The 20,359-nt window shown below is 44.4% G+C and overlaps 1 protein-coding gene across 1 annotated transcript in view; it reads right to left on the bottom strand.

The window, feature by feature from the left end:
* l(3)76BDm (trafficking protein particle complex subunit 8 homolog l(3)76BDm) overlaps positions 1–20,359 on the bottom strand; it is a 161,949-nt gene that overhangs the window by 57,359 nt on the left and 84,231 nt on the right. Inside the window, exons 16-17 of the mRNA XM_050191010.3 lie at positions 18,089–18,163; positions 6,063–6,305 (exon numbers count right to left, since the gene is read on the bottom strand). Coding sequence (XP_050046967.1) covers positions 6,063–6,305; positions 18,089–18,163 — 318 coding nt within the window. The remainder of the gene's footprint in view (positions 1–6,062; positions 6,306–18,088; positions 18,164–20,359) is intronic.

Genomic DNA, 20,359 nt, shown 5'->3' with positions numbered 1-20,359 from the left:
ACACCACGATTGGTTGCTGCTTTTAGTTCTCCAGATATGGACTTGAGGACCGGCCCTGGGCTGGGCCAGTGTATGGTCGGCACTGCGGCGACAGGTGGCGGCCTGGCGACGGCGAACGGGATGGTTGTCAAGAACTCCGCTGAGCGGTGATGTCACGAGGTCTCTCCCTAAACTGTGGACGCAGCGCATTGACGGCGAACCCTTTCAGTCCCAAGTCGCGGTATGGGCATCAGCGGTATACATGGCCAGCTTCTCTGCAATGGGAGCAGAGCAGGAGGTGGTTGGGGGTGCGCCAAATGTCTCTTCCTCGGGGCGTTTCGTTAGCCGACATCTGGGCGAGGTGGTGGCAGTGGCAGCGGCGGGCGACCACGGCATATGTCATTGCTTACAGTTGGGGCTATGGTGATGGCGGTTGCACTTCGGTAACCCCAAGTGATCGTTGAAGCTCTACTTTGACGATGTCAGCGATTGCGGCAGCGACCTTGGAACGAGCTTCTGCAGTTCCTCACGAACGACCGATCTGATAATCTCTCGCATGTCGTCGCTGCCGAGTGCTTAAACATCGGTGTAGTTTCGGCAGTTATATTGCCTTGTCTGCATATCGAGCGTCTTCTGAATGGTTGTGGCTTCGGAAACAAATTCAGCAACAGTCTTGGGAGGGTTGCGTATCAATCTGGCAAAGACCTCTTGTTTGACAATCCTCATCAAGAAGCAAACTTTTTTCTCTTCTGGAATATCGGGTTTAGTGTGTCTGAACAGGCGAGTCATCTCCTCGGTGAAAATTGTGATGTTCTCATTGGGTAATTGTTCTAATGCTTCAAGCATAGATTCGGCCCTTGCGCACAATGCTCATAAAGGTCCGCAGGAAGCTGCTACGAAACAGGTCCCATGTTGTCAGGGTCGACTCCTGGTTCTCAAGCTATGTTCCGGCGCCGTGTTCTAAGGTGAAGTATACATGCAGCAGCTTGTCGTTGGAGTCACAGTTGTTGAAAGTCACAATTCGTTCACAGGTCTCCAGCTGGGTTTCTGAGTCTTCGGCCGATGATCAAAGGAAGGTTGGGGGCTCCCAAGGTTGTTGCAGCCAGATGGGGGACGCTGGAGTAGCCATTCGGGTTGTTGATTTGGCCTTGATCTTCTTGGGTGCCTCAGGTAGAAGTCTACATTCCAGGACAGGTGCTTTTGCCTGAGGCTTGCTCAATGGTGCAGGACAACGACGGTGCTTTCTTCGAGGATCCGGGCTTTGATCACGGCTAGTCGGGGGACACCTGGTACACGAACGCAAAGCACCTCCACCAGATGTCATGTGGTAGTGACGGTCAAGAACGCAGTAGCAAAACTGAATGGCGAAACTATTGGGAGAGCCTGTGCCCAGAATATCAGCCTACACTCAAAACACAACCATAGCGACGAACATCGCCGGCGATCGTTGAAAATCTGATCTGCCAGTCAAGCGCGTTGGTTTTTATACATGAGTCAGTGAAGGTTCTAGAGTAATCGTTAGTGCCTGCGTGTCTTCCAGAAAGTTCTACACAATTCATGTTGCATGTGCAATCAGATGACACAAGCCTCTGTGACAACAGACAGCAGATAGAACCATCAATAACATTTGAGAAACTTCCAATACATGAGGGCGCATCCCGCGCTGAGCAATAACATTTGCTAGACAGTGAAAAGCGGTCACCCAAAAAAGATTAACATGTACACGTGTCAATATCGTCGACGTGGCATGAAACCGTATCATTCGTCGCCAACTCCGAAATTCATCAAAATGAATCGTTTTCTCATTCAAATTTGCTTTCTTCAAATGCCCAATTATTGGAAAAATTCTGTGTCCGCTTTTTGTGTAGAAAAACTGACTGGCGAGTGTACTTGTTTACATAAAAGGTCAAATTTCAATATAATGATATTTCAATATAACGAAGCAAATTGCCAATTTTACCTACATCGTTATATCGAGGTTTAACTGTATTACATCGCTACGCGCCACAGAAAAAGCTACAATTTCAAACCGAATGCCGTTTGCCCTTCTCCTCGCGAGCGCTGCACTCCCAGCTGGAGAGTTGACATATATCGCGCAAGTGCGCCTACATACATCCCACTGCTGTGATGTGGCTCGTAGTGACATATGACTTCGAGAATTATTCAAGGCAACATCTGTTATTTGTGTAATCTCTTGCTTCAATAGATGAATTAAAGTTTAGAGAAATAATGAAACACACAACTGAATGTGAGCATGTTCTTGTCGTACTTCACACTGCCGCAAGAGAGATGTACTTCTGTTTTGTCTGCTTGTTCCTACGTCGTGCAGTCGCACTTGCAGACAACGAAAGTACGTCATTTTCTACCGTGTTACAGCAAGTGATCATGCTCTATGAACTGCTTTTGTCTGCCTCAGTATTCTCGTAGCACTGACTTGTACCGCTAGTCAGGTGTTCGCGTGCATAGTGCAAAAAATTGTGTGCTGCGCAAAACAAGGCAAACGTAACAGCTTGCGCATGACGCCGTCAGCGAAAGTGCGCCGTGCAGCAAAAAAGCGAGTAAAAAACAAAGTGAAGGCGGGGCCCATGACGTATGTGTCACGCGATCCTCAAGCTCCAGTATGGCAGAACGCAGGGAAGGAATTTCACTTGCGGTGGCTAGACAGGGCAAGTGGAGAGAGAGTCTCCCTTGGCAGTGGCCCTCGCCTCCTGAAATCATGGGTTTGCGGTACTGAAATATTTATATCTCGGCTATTAAGGAACCAATTAGAAAAATTCATGCAACAGAACGCTTCTTAGAGGGCACGTAACAACTTCCAGCCTATGACTGAAATTTGCTATGTGGCCTGGTGAGGGGCCCTTTAAACACCTAAACAAATAGAATGAGAATGTTAATGTCTACAGCGATTCAAATTTGTGTCCTCAAATACCTCACACACCCAGTAATGCATGCACTTTTTTTTTAAAACAAGGAAACCAAGAGTATTCAGGGGCTTTACCCCGTTCAGACCCTCTCTCCTCATCTCCCATTCTCTATATGCGTTAATGTGCCGTTATTGTGAGTCTGTGTATATGCATGTTCATGGATAGGAGTGGGGAAGGATTGCACAGGACTATGGGAAAGCTGATGGGGTTCCCCAAGGCCAGAAAGTTTGAGAATCCCAGCTATAGAGTAACCGACTTTCAGTGAGTCAATGTTTCTTAAATTCTGGCACAGTTGAATGAGTCTAATTTATTGTTACTACAATTTAGGGAAGACTAATTAAGGAGGAGTAGAAAGCCTTGACATCAAAAAACTGATGACCATGACCTTTCATGCAGGAAATTTGAAAGCAGTGAAGTACCACATTTTTAGGTTATGTTGTTCGGCTCACTCTTAAGGTACCAGAGGAGAAGCATACATTAACAATTATGATGGATAACATTTTGTGACAACCCTCTGTTTCATTTTATATTTCTCAGCACACAGTGTGATAAGAGCTCTGCCATATTGAACAGCACGACAATCGACTACAGTGCCACCAAGACAGAAGACACTTGCATGGAGATTTCCATGCGACAGAATGCTGGTGCACATGGCATGTGCATAACAGCCTTCAATATAATTTCTTATCTTACTTTAATCTATTTGGTGACACATTATGTCAGTTTTGAAGTAAGGTCTCAGGTTTCAACAATCACTTCTCTTAGATAAAGTAAGAACTGCTTGTAGAGTAATGCATGCAGTACGACAGGCAGGTACGATCACGTGTGTGAACATTTTGACTTTAAGCACAATATGGTAGTTCCAAAAACAGGGTGTCTACCAAGTTGATATTTCCAAATTGCCTGAGGTTTCGAGGTTTTCCCTGAGTGCCTTTGCAAAATTTCCTGAAAGACACAGAACTTTGTTTTATGTCAAGACAGGCTGACACCATGTCACCCAATGCTGTCACTCTGTAGTAAGCACGCTAAGAATTTCTTTTAAGAGACAACTTAATCCAGTTTGAATAGTAAAGATAAAGAGTAGCGTTTATATTTCATTCAAAAAGAAATCAGAAGGGAGGGGTTACTAAAATTCAGAGCGAATATATTTGAAAAGAATGGTAAAACTCATTGCAAATTGAGTCAAACATTCTCAAATACGAATAAAAAGGAGATGCATACAGAAACAAATGTTTTCGAATATCCCCTTCAGTCACGAATTATGATTGACTGTCGATGCATGTGTGAAACATAGGTGGTGCTTGAGACTCCAATGAAAGCAAATCAAGGCGGTAGAATGACTGAGAATTTTATGATGAGTCATTATAATTACTGAGTAACTAAATATTTGAATATTGCAAAGTCAGTCATGCTACGTTTCTTCATAAAAAGAATTAAATCCCCTGCTCAAATTACATGCACAAGTTATTCATTGGCCTCAAGCATTTCAAGAAAGAAAAAAAAATATATTTCAAGGTTGCTACTGACATGCCCCACGCCAAGTGTCACGTAGAACATGGTAATTCCTTCACTAAACCGGTACTCTATAACGATACATATCACTCAAAAGCAAAATGGAAGCAATTTAGGTTATCATAATGTTCAATTTGCCCTAAGCTTAATGTTTGTGCTCTATTCCTTGCTAGCACCGCACAGAAATGGCAAAAATAGGTCACATCCACAAATGTGGACGCCGTGACTGAAGGGGATATGAGCTATTTTTATCAACTGACAGCAAGCTCATTGGTATGAGGCCCGAACTTTGTCACAAGTGAGATTCTCTCTCAACAGCTGGTGTGTCAAGCTCAACTGTCCTGACATGCTCTCAGCCTGCGCACAACACCTCATTGTTGCGTTTCACTGCTTTAAAGAGTTTATCTTGGTTTGCATGAGGGACACCTGCATCTCAGCATCAGCCAACACTTTGTTTTTTGAGCTCAAGCTCCTTGAAAGAAGCGGCAGCATGCGTCCTTTCCCATTCATTCCTCAATGCATAGGTCCTTTCTGTTCTCATCCTCCTTCCACCGTGTGTTCGCCCCACGGACTATTTGTAGCATCCTCTTTGTCAGTTGCACAGTCAACATCAGATTTTTGACGCTCCCTAGGGGCCACGAAAACATCTGTGAAATCGGGCAGTTAAAAAAAATGAATCCATGTCTTTTACTGCCGTTAAGGGCTCAAATTGCCACAAGCACATTCAAAAAGGCCTACCAGTACACTTATTAGGCATATCAGTGCTTGTACTGTGACGGGAGATGGCGGGTGGACGCATGCATAATTAAGGAATAGATCCTGTGTGCCGTGACAATTGCTCCTTCCCACACCTGTTATGCTTCACCGCAATACTTTCGCGTAAGCTTCGCCGCGTAACATTTCTGTATAAAGGCGAAGCTCACATTCGGGAACCGGCATTATGCAACGCGCGGTGCTTTCCGAGCTTCAAAGCTAATTGCAAGGGCCCCAAAGACGGAGTCGGTGCCATAGCTTACAGCGGCGAATTCTTTCAATGAAAAACACGGCGCTGAACGGCAAGAAGCTTAATAGCGAACGTTGAAGCAGCTAGGCCTAGCGTTTACCCCAGTGGCGAGGTAATCAAAACAGCGGCAGTGGTGGCTTTAATGCCATTTTGGACCTGCGGTCACGGCAAAAAGTCCGGAAAATTGGATGGCGAAGGGTTCTTGCATCCAAAATTTCAGACATTTTTATACATTGACTCTGTGGGGTACGTGTTGGTGCCGCAAAGCCGTCCGAATGATCGGGCGTCCGGAAAGTCAGTCGTTGACTGTACACTGGCAACGCCACCAGTCAACGACACGGCGTCAAAAGACAATTTGTTACGATCCCTCTCTGTTATGCGAGCCAGCATTACCGCAACTTTCCTTCTTTTTCAATAAAGTTACAGCTAATTTTGCCTGATTGAAGCACAAATTCCCCGAGCTTTTTCTGAGCATTTCCAGATTATTCAAAATCCCTGAGAATTCCTGGTTTTCCCAGTTGGTAGACACACTGCAAAAACTAGCAGTTGCCATAATGTCACGATATGTTTGCATAACTCACTGTTAAAACATGACATAATATGCTAATTTATGTTTAACTGAAAACAATTGAAAATGAACTGACCATGAGTCGAGGCATAGGTCCAACCACAGTGGGTTGCAGGCGCAAGTCGGGGCGCACCCCCTTCAGGGGAAGAGCAGGGTTCCCTCTGGCAGGCACTGTCAGTGGCTGATATCCCCGCACAGGACTCGGAAGTGGCCCCAAAGGTGCAGCAGCCTCACGTTGTGCTGCTGACAGCCCAAGGCAGTATGCCAGACCTCCTATCTGTAGCTGGCCACATTGCTGTGGGCACACCTGAAGCTGAACCTGCACATCAGAAGCATGCACTCCAGTCAAGGTATCAGGCAGCTGCCTAATAACTAGTTTTACATCAATTCTGTGGAGTTGATGGCAGTGCCTCGGAGAATTTCGAATCCTCGAGTAGGTCTTAAAATTAAGACTGCAACTTTCCTCTATGTGCTTTCTTTTTCTGTGTTACTCTGTCTGCTTCATGCGAAGACCACGGGTCCTCAGACATTATTCCCTTTTCAACACTTGTAAATTTAAATAGATGCAAACATCCAAGTCACAAGCTGCAATGCTAAAAATAAAATTGGCCTGCAAGATCGAAAGATCTCGCAGGCCAATTAAAACTGCAAAAAATGTGCGCTGCTTAGCGTACGCTACACTAGAGTGTATAGCATACACTATAGTTGCGTACACTAAACTAAAACTGTCTAGTAATCCCAAAGCAGACAATGTATGCTGACACCGCCACAGTTCACTCGCTTGCAAGTAGGCATAGTGCACTCTGCGCACTTTGTTTTTTACCAGCGTCCTACGGATCGTCTGACACTTGAAGCAATATTATCACAGGAGTTAGTGGTTCCCAGCAATGGTCATTAACAATGCTTTCAATCATATAAGGCATGGCGGGCAAGAAGTTAGAAGAGCAATTTAAATATCAACTAATGACATAGAGGGTAAGTATCGTCATTCGCTGGAACAAATCATACCTAACTTATCGATCTCTCATTTTAAAAAACACATGTGATAGATTTGACGTTCTAAAAAAATACATAGGTAATTGCTCTGTAAGTGATGCATTTTTTTCATTAATTTGTCAAGGCATTCGGAGCTGGCAAATAGGCGCAAGAAGGAGCGAGCGCTGTTTCACCTCCTCAATAATTCTTGTTCTGCGCCCATGCCACATACCCAATTTCCATCACCAATGACCCATGTCAGCGTTGGAGGTTGATTGAAAAGCAATACATACTAGGTACACAGTGTCACATTCCCAGTGATCCAAGTTGGTCTGATGGTTGGTTTCGAACCCTGTTCTCTCAGCACAGCAGCCCGATGTGGTAGCCATTTGACCATGGACTACCCAGAGACCTAGGTTTGCGGGAAACTGTAGCAACTATTGAACTTTGGCAGGCAAAGCAGTATTTATTACCAAAAGGCCTCATGAACAAGCCATCAAGAGACAACAGCTGGTATGAAACAATCTAAAATGTAGCAGACAATGCACTAATTTCATATTTTTAATGTTTACCAGGTGTGTGTGTGTGTGTGTGTGTGTGTGTGTGTGTGTGTGTGTGTGTGTGTGTGTGTGTGTGTGTGTGTGTGTGTGTGTGTGTGTGTGTGTGTGTGTGCGCGCGCGCACGTGCGTGCGTGCGTGTGTGTGTGTTTGTTTCATTTTACAAGGCATTTCCTTTTTTGCGCTAGATTAGGAATAAGTTGTTCCAGAGTTACCTTATTATAACGCGCCCTCGATTGTAATGCGCACCTGTTTCCAAGACCAAAAAGGAAAGGAAAAAAAAAAGACGCCTTAGATTGCAACGTGCTTCCATTTGCTGTGACCTAAAAAAAATAAAAGCCCTTTACAGTACCACGCACCTCATTTTTTTCATACAGATACAACTTCCTCTCATTTGAAAAAACAGATTTACTTCCACTACACTAGAGCCGCGATAAATAAAAAATGTTGCAGTTTCGCCCTAAAGGCAAAACATAGATTACATTAGCTAATTAGTAGACAGCTATACGAAAAGTAGGAATAGCAGTTTTACCAGCCATATAAGCTTGTAAACATTCGCTAACTAAATTAACAAGCATGGTGTCACACGCATGCAAGCAAACAAGAGCATGTCTCACTCAATGACCGCGGAAACTATCAGAATGCTGGAGTAAGGAAATGCGATATCAGGAGCGAGTGAATTGACTTTTGTGCGGCCTCTCACTTCAACGTGAACTAAGCGATGAGAACAGAGCGCGGTGCACCTGGACGCATAGACTGTCTCCATCGCAGATTGCTTTCAAGATAGGGGCCGCGCGGCCACACCATACGCAGCCGCCACCAGAGTAGAATGCCCCTCCTGTTTGCGCCAGTCCCGCATGTAAGTTCGGGAACACCGAGCACCCCTGATGTGGCCTGATTTCCGTCTATCTCCGCACACATGATCACTTTCCTTCTAATTGTGGCATCACGATGAACTAACTTGGTGTGTCTTCGCAGTCGGCAATTCCATGCTGATAGAGCATATGCAGAAAACGAGAAGACGGACGGTGCACTAACCTATGCACACATACCAAGGTATAAGTACGCATGGTAGCGAAGCTTCCATAAAAGCCGTATGTCCTGCAATGGCGGCCTTGTGGAGGCATGGCAATGCCATCTACTTTCACAGGGCCAATTTCTCGGTGGAAAAAAATCAACGTTTCCTGTTCAAGGATTGTTGAGCCAAGTTGTCTACTGCGCCAGCTCACATGACATGGCATACAAAGAGCAAACAACGGTACAAATGAAGTGTAAGTGAGAACCTTTGCCCCAACATCGCGTCACGATCGATTACGAATACACCCATCTGTATTTATAGCCCTCATTCTATAACGGCAGGCAATACACCAGTGAGTCTTGAAAGTTTTGCATGGATTCAGAGCAATGGGTTCACAGAGATCTTGAACTAAGTACCACATGCATGTGTTCTTAGTACCAACACACATCTGTTACTTTGGTGTTAAGATGAAATTAACATTGAGGGGGCCCGGCAGCAGTGCACCGAATACCATGCTGAACCCGTCCTGCCTTCTTACGCCGGTTCTTGCTGTCTGCCTGTCAACGCAAGCTTCATTGCGTTCACCTGCACCGGGTGAATGGCATGCCAACTACAACAATGATCTGATCGGTCCTCTATCTCATCCTGGTGACCACCGCCCTATCATCGAGATCTTCATATGCTCTCCGACACTCGTGACCTTCCCCGTGGACCATGTGACTGCACGGACGGCTATAAACGGCTTCGCATCATCGACGGTGGCCAGTGGGCCCGGCAGCAGTGCACCGAATACCATGCTGAACCCGTCCTGCCTTCTTGCGCAGGTTAGTTCCTACTTGCCAACTAAATCCTATAGAAGTGACAACCAGTCTCTTTTGCTGCTGCCCTGCCCACTGTCCACCGGAAGGAAGGAAACTTGAATTACTGGAGACTTTATCTGAATGCTTTTCTATGTTTTGCTTATTGATACGTGCGAGAGACGTTGAGCTTAATCCTGGTCCAACCACTCGCTCCGAATCGCTTCTCGACATGGAAAGCTTGCCTGATGATCCCAAACAGCAAGTGCCAGTTATGTTCCAGTACCTAAAGGAAATTCATGCGCGCTCATTGCAATCAAGTAAAACTCACGTAGAGCTCGCCACTGATATTAAAGCCATAAAAAAACGGACAAAAAAGCATTGAAGCCAAACTTGCGGCATTACAGAATCGCTTGGACACTTTGGAACAGCAGGGAAAACAGGCTCAAGACCTGTCACAAAAAATGTCTTGCCTTACTGAAGAAGTCCAAGATTTATCCTCGCACAAATACACATTTCAGTCACGATTTGACGAAATGGAAGACCGGTCACGTTGCGACAACCTAATTTGCTATGGCCTTCTCGATTCCAAAGAATCTTGGAATGACACTGAAAAAAAGTTAACAGATGCAATTATTTCAGTACTTCCCTCATTTTCTGTCGATTGCATCCAGCGTGATCACCGGTTCGGTTCAATCACTCCTGCCAAACCGCGTCCAATTATTGCTAAATTTTCAACTTTAAAATGAAAGAAAAGGTGTTATCACTGCGTGAGCAATTCAAAACAAATGACATATCCATCAGTCAGGACTTTTCACCCGGAACCCGCGTAGCTAGAAAGAAACTAATGGAATTTGCTCGTAGCCAACCACAATCGTCCTCGTCCCAGCTGCGTTACAACAAAATGTTTTTAAACAAAAAATGCTTCCTGTATAATCCTGCCTCCGATAAGGTAGAAGAAATCGAGCTACGTCGAAGGCCTGCTGTTGCTGCACCTAACCCCGGCACTTCAAGCTTGGAAAGAGCGAGGGGTGATGGGCACTCAAGCTGTTCTCGTGTAACTGTCCTTTTTACTAATGCAAGAAGCGTACTAAACAAATATAACTCCTTATCATCCGCAATAGACACACTTTCTGCTCATATCATTGCACTGACCGAGACCTGGCTGCATGATAGCATTCAAGATGTGGAAATCTTCCAAGATACATACCGTTTCTGTATTTATCGTTGTGACAGAGATGCGCGGTGTGGTGGTGGTGTGCTCGTCGCTGTCTCTAAAGATTTTTTGTCATCGCGCATTGACGTCAACACTAACCTAGAAATCATCTGGGTGTCTTTAATAATTGACCATCAAAATATAGTCATTGGCATTTGTTACTGTCCTCCCACATATACTGATTCTTTTGTCCCGGAACTTCATGACAGTATTAACGATATTTTCTCACGTTTTCCTTCATCTCCCATATTTTTATTCAGCGACTTTAACTTTCCTAACATAATGTGGAAGACAAAACCAGCTGCTATGTCGCCATTTTCCTATCAAGCTCACAATTTTTTAGAACTATGCTCTACGCTTTCATTATCGCAGTTAACTACTCAAGCTACTAGAATCACGCCTGTCTCAGCCAACACCCTTGATCTAATCCTTACAGCTAGACCTGACCTTGTTTCTAGTATTTCTTATTTACCAGGTATAAGCGACCACTCGTTACTTTCCTTTTCTATTGATGCGCACGTTCCAAAAACCAGCAAAATACGCAAAACAATTCGTGACTATGCTAGAGCTAATTTCGAGGCAATCAACAATGAATTAGCGGATTTCACTAACACATTTCTGACTAACTTTGATGAACGTTCTATTCAACATAACTGGTACATGTTTTCAACAAAAGTAAACAAATTAATTGAAAATACATCCCTGTTCGTATTATCACATCTAATCTTCGAACATCATGGTATAACTCCCATATCAAATGGCTTTCTAATCGAAAGAAACGTCTGTATCGCTTGGCCAAATTATCATCCTCAAACTCCCGCTGGACGGCCTATAAATCTGCATCTGATACTTACATTGCAGCATTAAAGGAAGCTAAAGATAACTTCATGTCGAATACCTTACCCCAACTTCTGAATTCTACTGTTCGAAAGCTTTGGTTTATGATTAACCCGTCTTGATAACTCCATTGCCTTGGTAGACACAGCTGTCAACCCCGTCCCACCTAACCAATGTGCTACTATTCTTAATGACACCTTCTCAAGAAATTTTTTCGTAGTTACAAATACTAGTCTTCCAGACATTTTCCATTACAGTTACCCATTCATGCCTCCCATTATTGTTGACACGGCTGGAATTACGAAACTCATCAATAACTTAGAGCACCATTCCTCCCCTGGTTAGGATTCTATTGATTGCAAATTTCTCAAAAACACTTGCGTCTACAGTTCAATCATACTAACAAAAATATTTCAACAATCACTTGACACATCAACTCTTCCAACCCAATGGAAAATTGGGAAGGTGATTCCAATCTTCAAATCGGGCAATAAAAGTTCACCATGTAATTATCGACCCATTTACATTACTAGCACATGCTGCAAACTCTTAGAACATATTATATACTCGAACATTGTCGCCTTTCTTAACTCCTTTTTCTCACCAGCTCAACATGGCTTCCGGAAATCATTTTCGTGTCAAACGCAGCTCATATCATTTACTCATAAACTGCACTGCATTCTTGATCGTTCTTCGTTAGCCGACTGTATTTACTTAGATTTTTATAAAGCATTCGGCAAGGTCTCCCACATACGTCTTTTTCATAAACTTAGTCAACTTAATATTGATAGTAGTCTTTATATGTGGATCAAAGATTTCCTTTCAAATCGTTCCCAATTTGTTGTAGCCAACGACCTTTCCTCTAACCAATGTCCTGTTCAATCTGGAGTCCCACAAGGATCCGTTTTAGGCCCCCTTCTTTTTCTCATTTTCATTAACAACCGTCCCTCTTCAGTTTCTTCTAATATTCATCTTTTTGCTGACGACTGCGTTATTTTCCATGAAATAGTTACTGATAACGATGCTAACATTCTCCAGTCAGATTTAAATTCTATATCTAACTGGTGCAATACTTGGCTAATGGAAATAAATATTAACAAGTGTAAAGTGATGCGTATCTCTCGCGCATCCAGTAGTCCTGTTCCATACTACCTAAACAACTCTCTCTTAGCCGCGGTTTCCTCCTATAAGTATTTAGGCGTTCATATCACTTCTAATTGGTCTCTGCATATTGAGAAGATAATTAACAACGCTAACCACGTTAGGTTACTTACGCCGTAACTTTTCTGCAGCCTTTTTGTCTTTAAAGATCTTATTATATAAAACACTCATTCGATCTAAATTAGAATACGCCTCTCCAGTCTGGGATCCAAGCATTAACAATTTGGTTGCGTCACTAGAAATGGTGCAGAATCGCTCTACTCACTTCATCTGTTCCTGTTATAACCGCACTGCTAGTATAACTTCTATGAAATCTGATATACCTCTTCCATCTCTATCATCCCGCCGAAAAAACTTTCGCTTGAACTTTTTCCATCGGCTTTACTATCACCCTACCCTCCGTGACGAATTCATTCTTCAGCCACATTATATATCTAACCGTGTTGACCATCGCTTTAAGGTTGGTATCGAGCCATGTCATACTAAAACCTTTCTTTACTCTTTTTCACCTCGAACTTCACAAGATTGGAATCACCTTTCTTCCGACATTGTTTCTATTAATGATAATACCCGATTTAAATATGCCTTGGCTAACATTGTATAATTAGGATTTACCATACCTTACCATGCTTTGTGATATTATGTTTATTATGTTCATTATTACTTTGTTATTATTACGTTACTAAGCACTGTGTTTATTCTCTACCCCCTCCCCTCTGTAATGCTTCGGCCCTGAGGGTAAATAAATAAATAAATAAATAAACATCACATGTAAATAATTCAGAAAAACCACTCTTTAACGTTCACTAACACAGCACACATGCCACCTGTAGTTTTTCTCTGCTAGTGAAGACATGGCTAAAACATCTACCTTGAGTGAAAGGCAGTTACAAAATAAAACTACTGATCAAATATTATAAGATTAGTACTATATATATTGCCATTACTTTTTATGACTACGCATAAGAGGGTTTTGACGACATTACAGTGTTAAATATGGTAATACAATCTCTGCATTCCTCAGCATGCATTGCCATGAGCAAACTTCAGAAGCCTGCACAGTTTCATGCTCATAATTATTCGTGGCTGGAAGCAATCAGGCTGTGACTTCATATTGTCCTATTTTAGTGACATTGTCTGTACTTTTTCAAATGTTTTCATTGGTGATGTACTGGATGCATAATTTTCATCAACTACTGTTATGCCCCGTGAGATGTAGTCACGCTTCAATCGCACGGAACCGCATTTCAGCCTCACATTCGTGACCATATGAATTGACCTTGCCCACACTACAGCACGTGGACAAAGCTATGGCAGCTATAGTAAGATACAACTTAAAAAAACAGCGGTTGGCAACCAAGGCACATGGACCGCGTGGGGTTGTTACTCCGCCAGGCAATCACAGAAGCAAACAAAATCATTGTCATGCAACCATTTCAAAATGGCGTCATACTTGATACCTTCGGAGCGTCTGATGTTCTTGAGTCTTTTCATCGGTGGGAGCGATGAGGCGTGCAACAGACGCGGACGAAGTGTATGGAGTCTGAGCCTTTCACTCTTCAAAAGTCCGCGAAACAGTTAATTTCACTGCTGACCTCGTTTTACTCATGAAACTTCACTGCCAACTGATGTGAAACTTTACAATAAATAGTTGCAGCGAAACATGCTTTTTATTTAAGTTCAATAAACAATTAGGCTTTCACCGTTCGGCTGTAATAGACGAATGAAAACATACGAAATTACACACTTATAATTTTATTTTTGTGGATAACGCCATATTTAGGTAACAGGGAAAGTTTGAAGTATGAACTATTTGCAGCCTCGCAGAGGAACAGTGGCTGACAGTTATGAGGGTGTGGGCGGGGCTTCACTGCAGACTTGAGTTGTATCTGACTATAGGCTCAAAGTGCATACGAGGCAGCCATATTGAAATGCCGAGGGCAATATGATAACGCAGATTTAGGGTCATACTCTATTCTAACGCGCACGCAATTTTTTGACCCATTTTACAAAAAGAAAAGTGCACATTAGATTCGAGATAATATGGTACCTTTAATTAAATGTCCATGCTTTTCTGGGGTATACTCCAACTGCACCTTCGTTTTATAATCAAATGAATATGGTAATGAATGTATGGCTGCTTGCCCTCTTTTCACATACACTAGAACCTCATTGATACAATCCTGTTTCGTACGAGTTTCTGGCACGAACGATTGCAATCGAGAACACAAAAAAATTACCCAATACACTTACGCTTCGTTTTTACCGGTTAATATGTTTCCAGAAAACACATCTTTCGGCACCAATGTTTAGTACATCACCAAACTGCAACTGTGTGATACGTTTTCTGGCCACCAGATCTTGTGCGAGCAGAAAAAGGTGCAAGGCATGCGCAATCGAGAGCAGTAGGCATCCGCCACGACAGCTTCCCCAAAGCACTCACCCACCCACGTCACGTGAAAATGACAACACACACTCAGTTTCCTCTTCCAGTAACAGCTAATCTCGCAGGTCGCTGTGCGTTGCATTAGCCGCTATCGTCACCAACCCTATTGCAATAAGCATCTTCGCCTATCTGTGTCACAGTGTGTGGCGTAGCGCCGTTGGAAGCGTACTGCACACATTTACCAGGCGATAACCCAAACATGCCACTGTTCCATGTTAGAGGCACCGCGAAGTGACTGCCATGTTTTACTCTGGGGGCATCATATTACGGCATCACCCACCACCTCGATTTCATTTTGGTTTCCCATCGCTTTTTTTAAACACTATGCAATGGGAAAACTACAAAGCGTGTCTCTGACTGCTTGAGTCCCACCAGCTCGATGCACATCGGCGTGTTGTGCAACGATTCCCACTGAGTGGGTGCATAACATAATTCCTGGCAGTATGTCCCACCCAAAGAAGCTGTCTCACACAGACCGAATTCGAAGAGTGAAAACATGACGAAGCCACAAAAACTACAATGCGCATCTTCAGCCACTGAGGCCCAACCAGTTCGGTGCACCTAGGTGTCCCGTGCTGCAATGGCTCACTCAATCTTTCAAAGATGTGAACTACACCTGAGTCTACCAAATTGCTTAGTGATTTCGAATCATATTGTTACGGGGATGTTGCGAGTATATAAAAACTATATTTACAATATATACACAGGATGAGTCAGAATAGCTAAGATGGCTGACCACCAACAACACGCAGCAGCCAGCGTCTCTATCTTCTTCCTCTCTCTTCTCTCATCCTTCCATAAAAGGACCCCCGGGTGGCGAAGCGCCATCTCGGCGCATGGCAGGCGAAGAATTGTGAGCGAAGTATAGCTTCAGCCGCGAAACGTGCACGACGTCGACAGGCGTCTGACTTGAGGATGCATCAAATTGTAGCGAGAGAGAAGCTTCTGGGAGAGGCCGACCCAACGACATGGTGACCAAAGCAGCACCCAAGCACCTGGGGTGAGCTGAACATCACGATGGCACCAGTCGTAACGCTCTTTTTGCAGATGCTGCGAGGCTAATAAGCAAGATCAGGCGACTTGACGCGCCATGTGAGCGCGGTCGATGACTTCACAAGTGTACTCAGTGGCAAGGCGGGGCACAGAAGGTAGGATGGTGTCAAAGGGCAAAGTGGGGTCACGACCATATAACAGATAAAAGGGTGAATATCCTGCGGTGTTATGTCGGGACGAGATATACGCGAACGTTGCGTAAGCCAGCGTGGCGTCCCAGTCGCGGTGAACGTTGGAGACGCACATTGACAGCATCTCTGTGATTGTTCCGTTGAGACGTTCCGTAAGACCGTTTGTTTCTGGATGATAGGCGTTGGACAGCTTGTGCTCAGTGGCACAAGAGCGAAGGAGGTCATCCACAACTCGAGACAAGAACGAGCGGCCGAGGTCTGTAAGTAACTGTCGAGGTGCACCATGCTGGAGAATGACGTCTGAAGGAGAAAATCGGCGACATCAGTTGCGCAACTAGTCGGCAACGCCTTTGTTATCACGTAGCGTGTCGAGTAATCAGTAGCAACGGCGATCCACTTGTTCCCTCTAGTCATTGACGGAAAAGGGCCAAGCAGGTCAAGGCCTACACGAAAGAACAGTTCAGAGGGAACTTCAATGGGATGGAGTCGTCCCTACAGGTGCCAGAGGAGGTTTCTTCCGGCGCTGACACAATTCGCAAGTTGCGACATAACGACGAACAGAGGGGTAGAGACCCGGCCAGAAGAACCGGCGTCGTACGCGGTCGTATGTACGCAAAACTCCAAGGTGTCCCGCCGTTGGTGCATCGTGAAGTTCGAGAACGACAGGTCGCAGATGACGAGGAAGGACAAGCAGCAACTCAGGGCCATCAGGGTTGATATTGCGGCGGTAGAGGATGCCGTCATGCAGCACGAACTTGCGGCACATGCTGTCAAAAAAAAATTAAAGTATGGGGTTTTAAGTGCCAAAACCACTTTCTGATTATGAGGCACGCCGTAGTGGAGGACTCCGGAAATTTCGATCACCTGGGGTTCTTTAACGTGCACCTAAATCTAAGTACACGGGTGTTTTCGCATTTCGCCCCCATCGAAATGCGGCCGCCGTGGCCGGGATTCGATCCTGCGACCTCGTGCTCAGCAGCCTAACACCATAGCCACTGAGCAACCACGGTGGGTAGGCACATGCTGTCGGTGCTGCCAGATTGCACTCCGGCGATGATGGACCATAAGGATGCGTCGCGTTGTTGTTCAGTGCGCATGTCGGTCATGTCAGTTTTTCGGCCAGCTGGTTTGCCAAACAACTCTGTCAATTTCTCTTTGCATTGGTCCCAGCTGGTTAGCTCCTCTTCGTGGTTTTCGTACCACACCTTTGCCATGCCGCTTAGGTAGAACAACAGGTTAGCTAGCATAAGCATAGGGTCCCATCTGTTGATTTCACTCACGCGTTCGTACATGGCCGCCCAATCTTTAACGTCGGTGCTGTCGGCGCCATCAGTCCCGCAGAAAGTTTCAGGATCCTTGAGTTGCACAACGACAACCGAAGGTAAGCGCGACGTAGCTGGCGACGGTGACGTTGGAGGCGGCAATGACGTTGATCCCGCATGCTCACCGTCATTCATGGTGCGGACGGTGATGCGACGTCCACTGCGGAGCTTCGTTTCCAGCCGTGGTACCCCGCACATCTCACCAATATGTTACGGGGATGTTGCGAGTATATAAAAACTATATTTACAATATATATGCAGGATGAGTCAGAATAGTCAAGATGGATGACCATCAACAACACGCAGCAGCCAGCGTCTCTGATCTTCTTCTTCTCTCTTCTCTCATCCTTCCGTAACAATGTTTTCCCGGTTAGCATATTTTTTATTGTGTTTTTTCCCCCCAAAATGTATGAATGAGGCTCTACTGTATACCCAAAATGAGCTAATTTTTTAGCAGGTCCAGCTAAGCTGGTTTGTTCTCTTAGTGCATAGAACACATCCCCCTGCCACATCAAGCACACATAATGTGTGGCCATGTGCATGGATAAAGCATCACAGCATAGCATCACTACTTTTACATGCCACTTACCTTCTGTGTCTGGTCAGGTTCTAGGAGGATCTCACTCAGGACATCGGTTTTAATGATTCCGTCAAGGTCACCGTCCTAAAATGATGAAATCAAGATAGAGTTCCAAGCTGGTACTCAGGCCATTTGCTCAGTTTTGTGCTCATCATTGGGCAACTGTGGTTATTAACCAAATTTTGTGTAAAAGCTGTGTCTGCTAACCAGTCAACTGCCACATCAAAGAACCAAGGCATGAGATACAGCATAGACCACTTATAACGTAAGTCGCCCGAGTTACTAATGTTCGCATTATAAGCAGTACAACACTATAACAAAATTAAAATTTTTGAAAGCCTGCACATGTGCAAAACACCTACACCAGATCCCGCACGTATCCAGGAAACGAAGCATGCAACTGAGATGTTTGCATCCGTTTAAATTTACGAACACTGAAAGGCTATAGTCCGAGGACCCGTGGTTTTCGCATGAAGCACACAAAGTAATACACCTGTCAAGCGGGCAAGTTAAGTGCACTTACGGGGAGTGCACTTCGGGACCTTGAGTGACACTTCAGGCTACGCAGTGCTAAACAGGAAAACAGAGCACACTTGCACTAAAAAATTCCAACAGACTAAAATCATGTTTTTTGAAGATGTAGATTAAAATAACCTTCTAAAAAGCAATTGCTTTAGTTGTATTATAAATAAAAAACACTTTTAATCTATATTTACTCAACAAAAAACACAAATATTTTTATCACAAAAGTGTTACAAGTCAAGGCTGGCCAAGACGAATGCCTAGCCAATCCAGAACAAGATGGGGGCAGGAGAGAGGCGGCATTTGATCCTGCTAGAACAGAATATGAGCCAGTTCTGTTCCGATTATTTTGTTAAAAGCTGTTCGACAGCTAGAATGAACTTCTGTGTCCTTTTTCTATGCACTACATTTTGTATCATCGAAACCGCTGTACCATTGAAACTCGACCAGCAAAATGCGTTCCCTGAATGCACTCCAACCACAGCGCACTCTTCTTCTGCAAGTACACTCTACTTGTGACGTTTAGATTTGGGAAAGTGCACTTAAAGCCGAGTGCGCTCTCCATAAGTGCACTTAACTTGCTTGCTTAACTGGGGTATAACACCGAAAAAGAAAGAAAAAAGATAATATAGAGGAAAGTAAGTCGCCAACAAATTTTTCAGACCCGCTGAATTATTTTGAATTCCCCACAGAACCACAACAAACATTACAAAATGAATGTACAAAACGGGGACTAAAATTTCGCACACCGTATGGTGCCTCATTCAATTTCTCAGACTGATCTGCATACATGATGTAGAAGACATGGTAATTTTGTGCCAAACTGTCTAAGCCTTTCTCCCTTTTTCTTTTACATTATGGCCCTCTGCCATTTTGATTTCTACAGTCAGCAAGTTTGCATTTTTTGACACATTAAAGGGAAGCTGAAAGCTTTTCCAGAAAAAATGAGTGAAGAGCAGTACATCATGGTTTTCAACCCTCTGAATTCGAATATCGCATCGAAATTGAGTGAAAGAAAGCGCAAACAGATTTTATTTCGACGAAAAGTGCAGCAGCAGACTCAGGGCAGTTCGCGTGCCTCGTTTCCGCCTGTGATAAGTCGGGGGCCTAGTGACGTCAACAATGGTGTTCGTCCGGACCGACTGCTGCCGCTAGACAGGAAGCACGGTGCAAGGTAGTTTCGTGCTGTTTTGCTGAGACGGTCCTGGAAAATTTCGAGAGCTTGCGTTTCTCTGAGGAGTTCAGCGTTAAGTCCAAACCCCACGAGAGCGACTTTGTGCGCGATGGCGACAGGCGACAGCTTCGAGTGACAAAACAGGCCGTCGTTTGAACAGATCGCTCAGTGTTGTTGCTCGATCGCTCGTTTTTATAAATCTAACTCGTCGCTCGTCGCCCGGAAGTACTATGAGCGACTAGCCAATAGTGCGAACTGGATGTACATAACTCAAATACTACCGTTTCTCGCGCGGAACGAGCAAACTATTGAATTGTACACGTGCAAGAATAAGAACCTAGTGCAAGACCTTCAGAAATATTTTATGCTCCTTTTTACAGTAAAATACATGGACTTAAATTGATAAAGCACGCGTATATTGCTGCCCTCATACCGGGAAGTCGTTGCTCAAAGCCATCACTCGCGTGGAGTTCGGCTTGTAGGTGAAGAGCGAACGCGACAGCCATCGCCTCGCTTGTCGGTGTCGCATGCCAGATCACTTGTATGGTGTTTATACTTTACTCCCTACATGTGCGAGCCGATCA

Source organism: Dermacentor andersoni, chromosome 1, assembly GCF_023375885.2.
Source record: "Dermacentor andersoni chromosome 1, qqDerAnde1_hic_scaffold, whole genome shotgun sequence".
NCBI lineage: Eukaryota > Metazoa > Arthropoda > Arachnida > Ixodida > Ixodidae > Dermacentor > Dermacentor andersoni.
The sequence above is the reverse complement of the archived record's forward strand: the minus strand, read 5'-3'. Positions and strand labels throughout refer to the sequence as shown.